This window comes from Heterodontus francisci, chromosome 10 (assembly GCF_036365525.1).
Source record: "Heterodontus francisci isolate sHetFra1 chromosome 10, sHetFra1.hap1, whole genome shotgun sequence".
In the NCBI taxonomy this organism is placed as follows: Eukaryota; Metazoa; Chordata; class Chondrichthyes; order Heterodontiformes; family Heterodontidae; genus Heterodontus; species Heterodontus francisci.
Genome location: NC_090380.1, coordinates 45,148,105 through 45,161,723, shown reverse-complemented (window position 1 = coordinate 45,161,723; position 13,619 = coordinate 45,148,105). Strand labels below are relative to the sequence as shown.

The window sequence follows — 13,619 nt, the reverse complement described above, 5'->3', positions numbered from 1 at the left end:
TGCCAGTGTTGCCATGCCCAGCCCCCCTCATGTATTACCATTCCTCAATCTCTTGGGATTGAGGCACTGGGACCAGTTTCTGGGGAAGCAGATGGACAGGTTGCACCTCAACAGAGTTGGGACCAGTTCTCACTGAAAGGTTAACTAGTATCGTTGGGGATGGGATGGTAGCATAATGGCAATGTTACTGGACTAGTAATCCAAAGGCCTGGATGAATGCTCCAGAGATATGAATTCAAATCCTACCATAGGAGATGGAGGAATTTAAATTCAATTAATTAATAAGTCTAGCATTTTATTCCAGATTTATAAATCTGGAATAAAATTCTAGACTTATTAATAACGATCAGGAAACTACTGGATTGTCACTAATGCCCTTTGGGGTCCTTACCCATTCTGGCCTACATGCGACTTCGGACCCACAGCAATGTGGTCGACTCTTAAAACCCCTCTGAAATGCCTAGCAAGGCACTCAGTTGTATCAAACTGCTACAGAAAAGTTAAATAAGAATAAAACTGGCATTGACCCAGGCACTGAAAATGATAAAGATATACCCTGCCCAGTCGACCCTGCAAAGTTAGCCTCAGTAACATCTGGGACTTGTGCCAAAATTGGGAGAGCTGTCCCATAGACTAGTCAAGCAACAGCCTGACGCAGTGCTACTCACCGAATCACACCTTACAACCAATGTCCCAAACTCCACCATCACATTTCCTGGATATGTCCTGTTCCATTGGCAGGACAGACCCACCAGAGGTGGCAGCACAGTGTTATGCAGTCGGGAAGGAGTGACCCTAAGAGTCCTCAACATTGACTCCAGACCTAATGAAGTCTCATGACATCAGGTCAAACATGGACTAGGAAACCTCCTGCTGATTACCACCTACCATCCTCCTTCAACGAATGAATCAGTGCTCCTCTATGTTAAACACCATTTGGAAGAAACACTGAGGATAGGAAGAGCACAGAATGTATTCTGGGTGGGGGACTTCAATGTCTATCACCAAGAGCGCCTCAGTCGCACCACTATGGACCAAGCTGGCCGAGTTCTGAAGGACATAACTGCCAGATTGGGCCTGTGACAGGTGGTGAAAGAACCAACAAGAGGGAAAAATCTATGTGACCTAATCCTCACCAATCTAACCATCACAGATGCAGCTGTCCATGACAGTGCTGCGAGGAGTGACCACAGCACAGACCTTGTGGGGACAAAGTCCCATCTTCACACTGGAGACACCCTCCATCATTTTGTGTGGCATTGGTACTGTGCTGAATGGGATAGACTCAGAACAGCTTTAGCAACTCAGAACTGGCAACCACGAGGCACTGTCGTCAATGCAAAGAACGGGCATGGATTAATTGCGTGTTGTGATCCCTACTCCCGTTTCTGGTGGTTAGTCGATTTCTCCCCCACTATGCTCACAAATATTGTAGGGTTCAATTTAATATTGCTTGCTAAACTTTTCTTGTAACCTGCTCTTCGTCTCCCATGTTAACTTATTAAGTTCCCTCCTGTACTTTCCATAATATTCCTGGTTAGAAACTGAATCTTGCTCCTGACATTTGTCATAAGCCTCGTTTTTCTGTTTTATTTTAACTGTTATTTCTTTTGTCATCCAGGGTGCATTAGCTTTGGATACTCTACTTTTTCCCTTCATAGGAAACTGCCTATTTTGTGCTTGAACTATTTCTACACTGAATGTCTTCCATTGCTCCATTACTGCTTTACCCTGCAAACTTCTTTTCCAATCTAACCATGCTGGTCCCTTCATAAACCATTGAAATTAGCTCTTGCTGAGAAGAGCATTTTTGCCTTCAATATTTTCCATAATTATTGTAAACCAAATTATATTGTAGTCACTATTAGCTAGATGATCTCTTACTTTAACACGCTCCACTTGACTGCTTAATTTCCTGAGAACTAGATCAAACCCTGCTTCCTTCCTTGTTGGTCTGTACACATATCAGAAATTTCTCTCCTTCTCTACCCTTAGCACTATGCTTTTACAATCCATATTAAGGTAATTAGAGTCTCCTAATATTACTACTCTATTTATTGTTCCACATTGTTGAAATTTGCCATCAAATTTGTTCAAATGCCTTCCCCTCGCTGATTGCAGCTCTATAAAAAACACACAATAATGTAACAGTTCTCCCTCTGTTCCTTAACTCAAGCTAAATAAACTCAATCCTACAACCATCTAGTATGTCCCTTCTATTTAGAAATGTAACATCATCCTTAATCAATATGGCCTCCTTTTCTTCCTTCTCTATCATTCCAGAATACTTGGTAACCAGGAATATTAAGAGCACATTCCAGACCTTGTTTGAGCTATTTCTCTGTTAATCTTTTTCTTCTTTGGCCTACTTGTCTCCAGGGACAATGGGTAAGCGCATAGAGGTGGTCAGTGGTTTGTGAAGCAGCACCTGGAGTGGCTATAAAGGCCAATTCTAGAGTGACAGACTCTTCCACAGGCGCTGCAGATAAAATTGGTTGTCGGGGCTGTTACACAGTTGGCTCTCTCCTTGCGCTTCTGTCTTTTTTCCTGCCAACAGCTCAGTCTCTTCGACTCGCCACTCTTTAGCCCCGTCTTTATGGCTGACGGCCAGCTCTGGCGATCACTCGCAAGTGACTCCCACGACTTGTGGTCAATATCACAGGACTTCATGTCGCGTTTGCAAACGTCTTTAAAGTGGAGACATGGACGGCCGTTGGGTCTGATACCAGTGACGATCCCGCTGTACAATGCGTCCTTGGGGATCCTGCCATCTTCCATGTGGCTCACATGGCCAAGCCATCTCAAGCACCGCTGGCTCAGTAGGGTGCATATGCTGGGGATGTTGGCCGCCTCGAGGACTTCTGCGTTGGAGATACGGTCCTGCCACCTGATGCCAAGGATTCTCCGGTGGCAGTGAAGATGGAATGAGCTGAGATGTCGCTCTTGGCCGACATACATTTTCCAGGCCTCGCTGCCGTAGAGCAAGGTACTGAGGACACAGGCTTGAAACACTCGGACTTTTTTGTTCCGTGTCAGTGCGCCATTTTTCCACACCCTCAATGGCATCATTGAGTTCTGATTTTGTTGGCTGTTCGTCCAGCTCATCCATGACTGGCAGAGACTGGGCTGCATTGAGGGCGGTATCAGTGACAACTGTTAATACTACCATGTCATAATCCTATGTGGCAACTTGTGCCTGCAGCTCACCTACCTTATTAGTCACACTACAGACATTGATGTCCAAATAATTTAACTTTTCCTATTTTCCTCAATCTGGTCACTGCAATTTTTGGAATATTTCTCATTTTACTGTTCTTTATATCTTTCTGTCCTCTGATCTCATTGCTGCTCTTTTCTGCTGTTTTCTGGTTCTGCTCCCCTAAAATTGTTTTTTTTTCTTTTTTTAATACCTTCTTGGGATATGAGCATCACTGGCAAGGCCAGTATTTATTGCCCATCCCTAATTGCTCGAGAAGGTGGTCGTGAGCTGCTTTCTTGAACTGCTGCAGTTCACATGGTGTAGGTCCAACTATAGTGCTGTTAGAGGGGAAGTTCCTTGATTTTGACTCAGCAACAGTAAAGGAACAGCAATTCTAGTTCTAAGTCAGGATAGTGTGTGACTTGGAAGGAAACACACATGTGGTGGTGTTCCCATGCATCTACCGTCCTTGATCTTCTAGTTGGTAGAGATTGCAGGTTTGGAAGGTGATGTCGAAGGTACCTTGTAGATGGTATACACTGCTGCTACTGTGCACCGGTGATGGAGGGAGTGATTGTTTAAGGTGGTGGGTGGGGTGCAGATCAAGTGGGCTGCTTTGTCCTGGATGGTGTCGAGCCTCTTGAGTGTTGTTGGAGCCGTACTCATCCAGGCAAGTGGAGAGTATTCATCACACTCCTGACTTTTGCCTTGTAGATCATGGATAGGCTTTGGGAAGTCAGGAAGTGGGTTACTTGCCACAGAATTTCCAGCTTCTTACCTGTTCTTGCAGCCACAGTATTTATGTGGCTACTCCAGTTCAGTTTCCGGTCAATGGTAACCCCAGGATATTGATGGTGGGGGATTCAGTGATGGTGATGCTGTTGAATGTCAAGGGGAGACGGTTAGATTCTCTCTTGTTGGAGATCATCATTGCCTGGCACTTGTGTGGCACGACTGTTACTTGCCACTTAACATCCCAAGCCTGAATGTTGTCCGGGTCTTGCTGCATGTTGATACGGACTGCTTCAGTAACTAAGGAGTTGAAAGTGGAACTGAAAACTATGCAATCATCAGTGTACATCTCCACTTCTGACCTTATGATGGAGGAAAAGTAATTGATGAAGCAGCTGAAGACAGTTGGGCCTAGGACAGTACCCTAGGAACTCCAAGTCCTGGGCTAAGATGATTGGCCTCCAACAACTACAGCCACCTTCCTCTGTGCTAGGTATGACTCCAACCGGGAGATTTTCACCCAATTCCCATTAACTTCAATTTTACATTGGCTCCTTGATTCCACACTCAATCAAATGCTGCCCTGATGTCAAGGGCAATCACTCTCACCTCACGTCAAGAATTAAGCTCTTTTGTCCATGTTCAGGCCAAGGTCTCTGGCACTGAGCGGTCCTGGCTGAACACAAACTGAGCATCAGTAAGCAGATTATTTATTGCTGAGTAAGTGCAGCCTGAAAGCACTGTCGACGGCACGTTACATCACTTTGGTGATAATGGAGAGTAGATTGGTGGGACAGCAGTAATTGGCTGAATGGGATTTGTCCTGTTTTTTGTGGACAGAATATGCCAGGACAATTTTCCACTTTATTGGGTGGATGTCAGTGTTGCAGCTGTACTGGAACAGCTTAGCTAGGTGTGTAGCTTGTCCTAGAGCACAAGTCTTCAGCACTGCAACCAAGAAGTTGTCAGGACCCATAATCTTTGCAGTATATACAATGCACTCAGCCATTTCTTGATATCACGTGGAGTGGATCGAATTATCTGAAGACTGGCATCTGTGTTGCTGAGGACCTCAGAAGGAGGGTGAGATGGATCATTCACTCGGCACTTCTGGCTGAAGATGTTGCAAATGCTTCAGCCTTGTCTTTTGCACTGACATGTTGGACTCCACCAACACTGAGGGTGGGGATGTTTACGGAGAATCCTCCTCCTCCTGATAGTTGTTTAATTGTTCACCATCATTCATGACTAGATGTAGCAGGACAGCAGAGCTTTGATCTGATCCATTGGTTGTGAGATCAATTAGCTCTGTCTATAGCATGCTGCTTCCACTGTTTAGTATGCATGTAGTTCTGTGTTGTAGCTTCACCAGGATGACACCTCATTTTTAGGTATGCCTGGTGCTGCTCCTGACGTGCTCTCCTACAGTCCTCATTGAACCAGGGTTGGTACCTTGGATTGATGGTAATGGTAGAGTGAGGGATATGCCAGGCCATGAGTTTATAGATTTTGGTAGAATACAATTCTGCCCCTACTGATGGCCCACAGCACCTCATGAGTGTCCAGTTTTGAGCTGCTCAAGCTGTTCTGAATCTATTCCATTCAACATGGTGGCAGTGCCACACAACATGATGGAGTGTGTTCTTAGTGTGAAGACGGGACATCATCCCCACAAGGACTGTGCGGTGGTCACTCCTACCAATACTGCATTTGCGACAGGTAGATCGTCAGGACAAGGTCAAGAAGGTTTTTCCCTCTCATTGATTCTCTCACAATCTGCTGCAGGCTCAGACTTGCAGCTATGTCCTTCAGTACTCATCAGTAGTGGTGCTACTGAAGCACACTGAAGTCCCCCACCCAGAATACATTCCGTGTCCTTGCCACCCTCAGTGCTTCTTCCAAGTGGTTATCAACATGGAGGAGTACTGGTTCATCAGCTGAGGGAGGGCAGCAGGTGGTAATCAGCAGGAGGTTTCCTTTTCCATGTTTGACCTATGCCATGAGACTTCATGAAGTCTAGAGTCAATGGTGAGGACTCCCAGGGCCACTCCCTTCCAACCATATACCACTGTGCCACCATCTCAGGTGAGTACATCCTACCAATGGGACAAGATGCCAGGGACGGCGATGCAGGAGTCTGCAGCATTAGCTGTAAGGTTTAATTTTGGGAATCTGACTGTCAGAATATCGCTTGACTAGTCTGTGGGACAGCTCTCCCAATTGTGGCACAAGTTCCCAGATGTTAATGAGGAGGACTTTGCAGGGTTGACTGGGCAAAGTATGCCTTAGTCATATCTGGTGCTGAGATCGATGCCAGATAGCCCATCTGGTTTTATTCTTATTTAGCTTTTTTGTAGCAGTTTGATGCAGCTGACAACTTGTCCATCAAGCTGCAGCATGCTTTAAGTCCAAACGCCTAAATGATGAGACAGAGCGGTGGCAGAGAAGGAAAGAAAAGGAATCAAATCCTGCACTCCAGATCCCATTACCTTGTGGAACATCTTGCCCTATGTGCCTAAAGGTCTGAGGGTCGAGAATTGGCCTGTTCAGTCACCTGAAGACCCATGGCAGAAACTTGAGTGACCTTGAGTAAATGTCATCCTCGAATCAAGGGGTAGCATATGACGATACAACTGAGTGGCTTGTTAGGCCATTTCAGAGGTCTTTTAAGAGTCAATCACATTGTTATGGGCCTTTAGTCACATGTAGGACATACCAGGTAATGATATTAGTTGGCACCATACAGAAGTTTGCAATTGGTGCAAACTCGTCTGCTCGTACCACCTACATGTCACTGGCAAGAGGGAATGAGATGAAGCTGTCTCTTTGTGTATAAACAGCCTTGGTGACCTCCCTAATGCAGCAGTGAACTGCTAACTATGAGATGTCATTTATATCTCCAGCAATAGCAGCCTGGAAGGAACCAGACACATAAAAGTTAAGAGTTACCGCGACAGTCACAGGGTATGAAGGGACTTGAGGAAGGAAGGGAATGGGTGACCACCAGGCAGTCCAAGAAAAACAGGTAGTTCAGGAGTCCCCTGGGGTCCCGCTTGCAAATCGGTATTCCATTTTGGAGACTGATGAGGCTGGTTCCTCCAGGGAGTGCGGACAGAGCCAAGCTTCTGGCACCGCAAGCAGCCTGTCTGCACAGGAAGGGGGAAAGAGAGGAAGAGCAATAGTAATACGGGATTCTATAGTCAGGGGAACAGATAGGCGCTACTGTGGCCGTCAACGTGCTCCAGGATGGTGTGTTGTCTCCCTGGTGCCAGGGTACGGGATGTCACTGAACAGCTGCAGGGCATCCTGAAGGGGGAGGGTGATAAAGCAGAGGTCATGGTACATGTTGGTACCAATGACATAGGTAGAAAGAGGGATGAGGTCTTGCATCAAGAATTCAGGGAGTTAGGCAGTAGACTAAAAAGCAGGACCTCTCGGGTTGTAATCTCTGGATTACTCCCAGTGCCACGTACTAGCGAGTATAGAAATAGGAGAATAGCACAGATGAATGCGTGGCTTAAGAGTTGGTGCAGGAGGGAGAGTTTTAGATTTCTGGACCACTGGGACCATTTCTGGGGAAGGTGGGACCTGTACAAGCGAGACGGTCTACATCTGAACCAGAGAGGGACTAACATCCTTGCTGGCAGGTTTGCTAGTGCTGTTGGGAGGAGTTTAAACTAATTTGGCAGGGGGAGGGGACGCAGACTCCTAGCAGAATAGGGACACAGCTAAACACAGGAAAGCGAACAAGTCAGAGGGAATACAGCGGAAGTAAGTTTCAAGGGAGTAAGACCAGGATGGAAGGCCTCTACTTTAATGCCAGGAGTATTGCAGGCAAAATGGATGAGTTAAGGGCAATGATTGACACGTGGAATTGTGATATAGTAACCATCATGGAGACATGGTTGAGGGAGGGGCAGGATTGGCAGCTCAATATCCCGGGATATAGAATCTTCAGGCGAGACAGAGGAGGGGGTAAAAGAGGAGGGGGCATTGCAATATTAGTTAAGGAGTCAGTTACTGCAGTAAGGAGAGATGATATCTTGGAGGGGGCATCAAATGAAGCTTTATGGGTAGAGATTAGGAATAAAAAAGGGACAGCCACATTGCTAGGTGTTTATTATAGACCCCCAGATAGTCAGCGGGAAATTGAGGAGCAAATATACGTGCAATTTGCAGAGGTGTGTAAAAATAATAGGGTAATTATATTAGGTGATTTCAACTTTCCCAACATTAATTGGGATAGTCATTGTGTTAACAGCTTAGATCTAGTGGAGTTCTTAAAATGTATACAAGAGAACTTTTTAGCCCAATATGTCGAGGATCCAACAAGGGAGGGTGCAGTGCTGAACCTAATTCTGGGGAATGAAGCCAGACAGGTGGTTGATGTGTTGGTGGGGGAGCATTTTGGTGATAGTGACCATAACATGGTACAATTTAAGCTTGTAATGGAGAAAGAAATAGATAAGTTGCAAAAAAGGTTTTGGATTGGGGGAGAGCGAATTTTAGTAAAATAAGGCAGGATCTGGCCAAGGTAGACAGGAAAGAGTTACTTGTTGGGAAATCTACAGAAGAGCAGTGGGTGGCACTCAAAAAGGAAATGGGGAAGGTACAGGCCCAATATGTTCCCTCTAGGGTAATGGGTAGGAGCAACAAGCCCAGAGAACCATGGATGACCAGAAACATTCAGGGTATGATGAGAAGGAAAAGAGAGGCTTTTAGCAAATACAAGGAGAGCAAATCAATGGAAGCATTAGTGGAGTACAGAAAGTGTAGGATGGAGCTTAAGAAAACAATTAGGAGAGCAAAGAGGGGATATGAGAAAGCTCTGGCTGGTAAAAGTAGGGAAAATCCCAAGATATTCTATAAGTATATCAATGGGAAGAAGATAACCAGGGAAAGAGTAAGACCCATCAGGGACCAAGGGGGAAATTTGTGGGTGGAGCCAGAGGACATTGGTAGGGTGTTGAACAAATACTTCACATCTGTCTTCACCCAAGAGAATGAGGATGTAGATATGGAACTTAGAGAGAGAGACTGTGAGGTTCTTGAGCAAATTGTCAGAGGGAGTGACAGGGTAGTGGAGGTTTTGGCAGGCTTAAAAGTGGACAAATCTCCAGGTCCGGACGATTTGTGTCCCAGGATGCTGTGGGAGGCGGGGGTGGAGATTGCAGGGGCTCTGACCCTAATTTTTAATTCCTCTCTGGCCACGGGGGAGGTGGCAGAGGACTGGAGAACAGCTAATGTGGTCCCACTATTTAAGAAAGGTTGTAGAGATAAGCCAGGGAACTACAGACCAGTGAGTCTCACGTCAGTGGTAGGGAAACTATTGGAGAAAACTCTGAAGGAGAGAATCTATCTCCACTTGGAGAGGCAAAATTTGATTAGGAATAGTCAGCATGGCTTTGTCAGATGGAGGTCATGCCTAACAAATTTGATTGAATTTTTTGAGCATGTGACCAGGTGTGTAGATGAGGGTAGTGCAGTTGATGTAGTTTACATGGATTTCTGCAAAGCCTTTGACAAGGTCCCACAAGGGAGACTTATCAAGAAAGCAAATGCACATGGGATAGAAGGTAACTTGATAAGGTGGATTCAAAATTGGCTTAGCCGCAGGAGACAGAAAGTGATGACAGAAGGCTGTTTTAGTGACTGGAAGCCAGTGTCCAGTGACGTACCACAGGGATCTGTGCTGGGTCCCCTATTGTTTGTCATTTATATAAACGACATAGATGACTATGTGGGGGGTAGGATCAGTAAGTTCGCGGATGACACAAAGATTGGCCGAGTGCTTAACAGTGAGGTGGAGTGTCTTAGGTTACAGGAAGATATAGACGGGATGGTCAAATGGGCAGAAAAGTGGCAGATAGAATTTAACGCTGAAAAGTGTGAGGTGATACACTTTGGAAGGAGTAATGTGACACGGAAGTATTCAATGAATGGCCTGACACCAGGAAGTTCCGAGGAACAGAGGGACCTCGGCTTGTTTGTCCATAGAATTCTGAAGGCAGAAGGGCAGGTTAATAGAGTGGTGAAAAAGGCATATGGGACACTTGCCTTTATCAATCGAGGCATAGATTACAAAAATAAGGAGGTCATGTTGGAGTTGTCCAGAACTTTGGTAACGCCAAGCTGGAGTACTGTGTGCAATTCTGATCGCCACATTATAGGAAGGATGTGATTGCATTGGAGGGGGTGCAGAGGCGATTCACCAGGATGTTGCCTGGGATTGAATATTTAAGCTATGAAGAAAGGTTGGATAGGCTTGGGTTGTTTTCGCTGGAGCAGAGAAGACTGAGGGGTGACCTGATCGAGGTGTACAAGATTATGAGGGGCATGGACAGGGTGCATAGGGAGCAGCTGTTCCCCTTAGTTGAAGGGTCAGTTACAAGGGGTCACAAGTTTATGGTGAGGGGCGGGAGGTTTAAGGGGGACTTGAGGAAGAACTTTTTTACCCAGAGGGTGGTGACGGTCTGGAATGCCCTGCCTGGGAGGGTGGTAAATGCAGGTTGTCTCACATTCTTTAAAAAGTACCTAGATGAGCACTTGGCACATCATAACATTCAAGGCTATGGGCCAAGTGCTGGCAAATGGGATTAGGTAGACAGGTCAGGTGTCTTTAATGCATCGGTGCAGACTCGATGGACCGAAGGGCCTCTTCTGCACTGTGTTATTCTGTGATTCTGTATGCTGTCCTTGCCCTGCTTTGAGGTTGCTGTTGTGGCCAAAGCAGTTGGCAAATTTCAGTCACGACCTCTTTAGTGAAGCAAAGAAAACTCAACTTTGGTCATCACCGAACGTCTGTCATGCCAGTTAACATCATGTTCAGCTGTGCGAGGTTAGGACAGGGTGTAGGCTGGAATCTGGCATTCAGAAGTACAGCGCTGGCTCAAATCAGCGTTGCACACTGACTAATGCCATAATCCACCTGTTCTGCATGTTGCCGGTGGTCGATATCTGTTCACGCGAAAACCCCTTTATCAAGATGGCATCGGAGAACTTCCTGTCAGAAGTTTGCAGTCGCATCTTGGACACTATTTTCCAGCATTTGGAGGCTGCATAGCACCTAAAAAAATTGTTTCCACAGAGCCTAATTTCTCCCCATTAGTTAGCTGGGGAAGAATGTGAGTCTATTAAGGACCCAAAAGGAAATCTTCAAGTAGCGGCAGAAGACATGCTGAAGAATTAAGTACTTTGCATCTGTCTTCACAAAGGAAGGGGCTGCTGTAAAGGTTACATTAAAGGAGGAGAGGTAAGTTATGGCCAGGATAGTAATAGATAGAGATGTACGAAAAAGACTGGCATTAGTGAAAGTTGGTGAATCACCTGGTCTGGTTCTAATGCAAAGAACCAAGGTAGGAAAAGCAGAGGCATTGGTCACAAGTTTTCAATCGTCATTGGATACAGGATTGGGGCCGAAGGAGAACTGGAGGGTTGCTAATAGCACACTACAAGAAAGGGGAGAGGGATAAACCAGAAAATTATAGCCTAACAAGTTATTGGAAAGTATTCAGGGAGAAGATAAACATTCATTTTGAAAGGCACTGATTAAACAAGGAAAGCCAGCATGGATTTGTTAAAGACAAATTGTGTCTGACTAACTTGATTTAGTTCTTTGATGAAGTAACAGAGAAGGCTGATCAAATTTGTGCAGTAGATGTTATATATATGGACTTCCAGAGGGCATTCAACAGAGTGCCACACTGAAGGCCTCTTAAGAGAATGGAAGCCCATGGAATTAAGGGGGAAAATGTGGTATGTTTACAGAATTGGCTCAGTGACAGGAATCATAAGCTCTACCTGGAATGTGTTGGAAGCGGATTCCATTCATAATTTTAAGAGGGAGATGGAAAGGTACTGAAGATGAGGAACTTACAGGATTCCAGACAAAAGGCAAGCATGTGGGACTGAGTACAACCAATCTTTCAAAGAGCGAACGTAGACACAACAGGCCAAATGGCCTCCTTCTGTACTGTAAGTTTCTATGATTTTATGACACTCATCTCCTGCTCCCTTGATCCCTCCCTACATTACAACAATGACAAAACTTCAAAACAACTTAATTAGCTGTGAAGTGCTTTGGGACGTCCTGAAATCATGAAAGGCATTGTACAAGTGCAAGAATTTCTTTCTTTCAATGCCACTAAAATTCTGATCACTCAGCTTTATTATCTGGTACCCATAGTCGCGGATTAAATGGTTCCCTCTCCACGGGTATTGTCCCCCTCTCTCTCAAAACAGGAAGCATATCCAAATGTTATGAGAATATGAGATAATGATCCAAACTTTATTTTCACTATTGTACTATAATAGGACCATTCATGAGAATTATACTTTTGCTCCAGGTTAATTGGAAAGGGCTAAAAGAGAAAGAAACAAGTAGGCTAGGCAAATGCCTATGGGCATAGTTGTAGGCAACCTCATTGGTCAAATCAAAGGAGCATTTATTAGAGGTGTACGTTTTTTCAGAATTCTACCATTTACAGCAATGCCAACAAGGGTTAATTCTGACCTCATGCAAAAATGTAAAATGGGCTGCAGACTCGCTCGGAGCCATTTTTATATTATTGTATAGCCAAAATTATCCACACGGTGCTGTATCAAATCAAACTGTTGCAAGTTCTGCCCACCAGTTGAGGACAAATATTATTTCTATTGTGTCAAGAAATACTGTTATGCACTGATAAAGGTCAATTAGTTTCTTATACACTCTTTTGCATCTTTCTACAATTGAATATGTATTTTGTTCAATGAAAAAGTTGTGAAGTTACTAAAAAAAGTAATGATATGCTCCAAAATTCTTATTTTAAACGAACACTTGGAACAAGAGGTAACCCGAAAATATGTTAAACAATAGCCCCATTCCTGGGACAAAAAAAATTATAAGGGGTCATTAAGTTTTCCTTTTCTTTCGAGTTTTGCCAAAACAGCATATTTATATGTCCATTGTTTACCTGCGATCCTGCTTTTGGAAGCGACGCAATCTTCGATGCTGCAAGTAATCTTCGTAATATTTCTTATGTGCTTTCATTGCTGCTACCTCATCTTCATTGTGAGCGTACTCAGGGTCCACATAAGTGTGCTGTTTCATTTTTGTACTAAGAAAATTAAATAAAAAATGCAGTGTACATGTATTTTTGCATGAAATAATGCAGAGATATGATTACAAGGCGATAATATAATCAAGGTGTTGAAGGTCAAGATAATAACCAACAGAAAAAAAGTGTTAAAGAAGAAAGTATTTTATAACCATTGTTTGAAAGATCTGCCACATGTTCATGTAAGTTTTATCAGGTTGTTGGGTTACCTTTTGCACAAGCAATGGCTGTCCATGCATGAAGATATTTACCAAATTAGCAAACATATTTTTTTCTTAGAGATACAGCACTAAAACAGGCCCTTCGGCCCACTGAGTCTGTGCCGACCAACAACCACCCATTTATACTAATCCTACATTATCCCCATATTCTCTACCACATCCCCACCATTCCCCTACCACCTACCTACACTAGGGGCAATTGACAATGGCCAATTTATCTATCAACCTGCAAGTCTTTGGCTGTGGGAGGAAACCAGAGCACCCAGCGGAAACCCACGCAGGCACAGGGAGAACTTGCAAACTCTGCACAGGCAGTACCCAGAACTGAACCCAGGTCGCTGGAGCTGTGAAGCTGCGGTGCTAACCACT

At 44.7% G+C, this 13,619-nt stretch overlaps 1 protein-coding gene across 3 annotated transcripts in view; it reads right to left on the bottom strand.

Moving 5' to 3' along the window:
• LOC137374438 (cilia- and flagella-associated protein 47-like) overlaps positions 1–13,619 on the bottom strand; it is a 777,638-nt gene that overhangs the window by 696,629 nt on the left and 67,390 nt on the right. For all 3 annotated transcript variants that reach the window (XM_068040550.1, XM_068040552.1, XM_068040551.1), the window contains one exon: positions 12,886–13,029. In XM_068040550.1, coding sequence (XP_067896651.1) covers positions 12,886–13,029 — 144 coding nt within the window. The remainder of the gene's footprint in view (positions 1–12,885; positions 13,030–13,619) is intronic.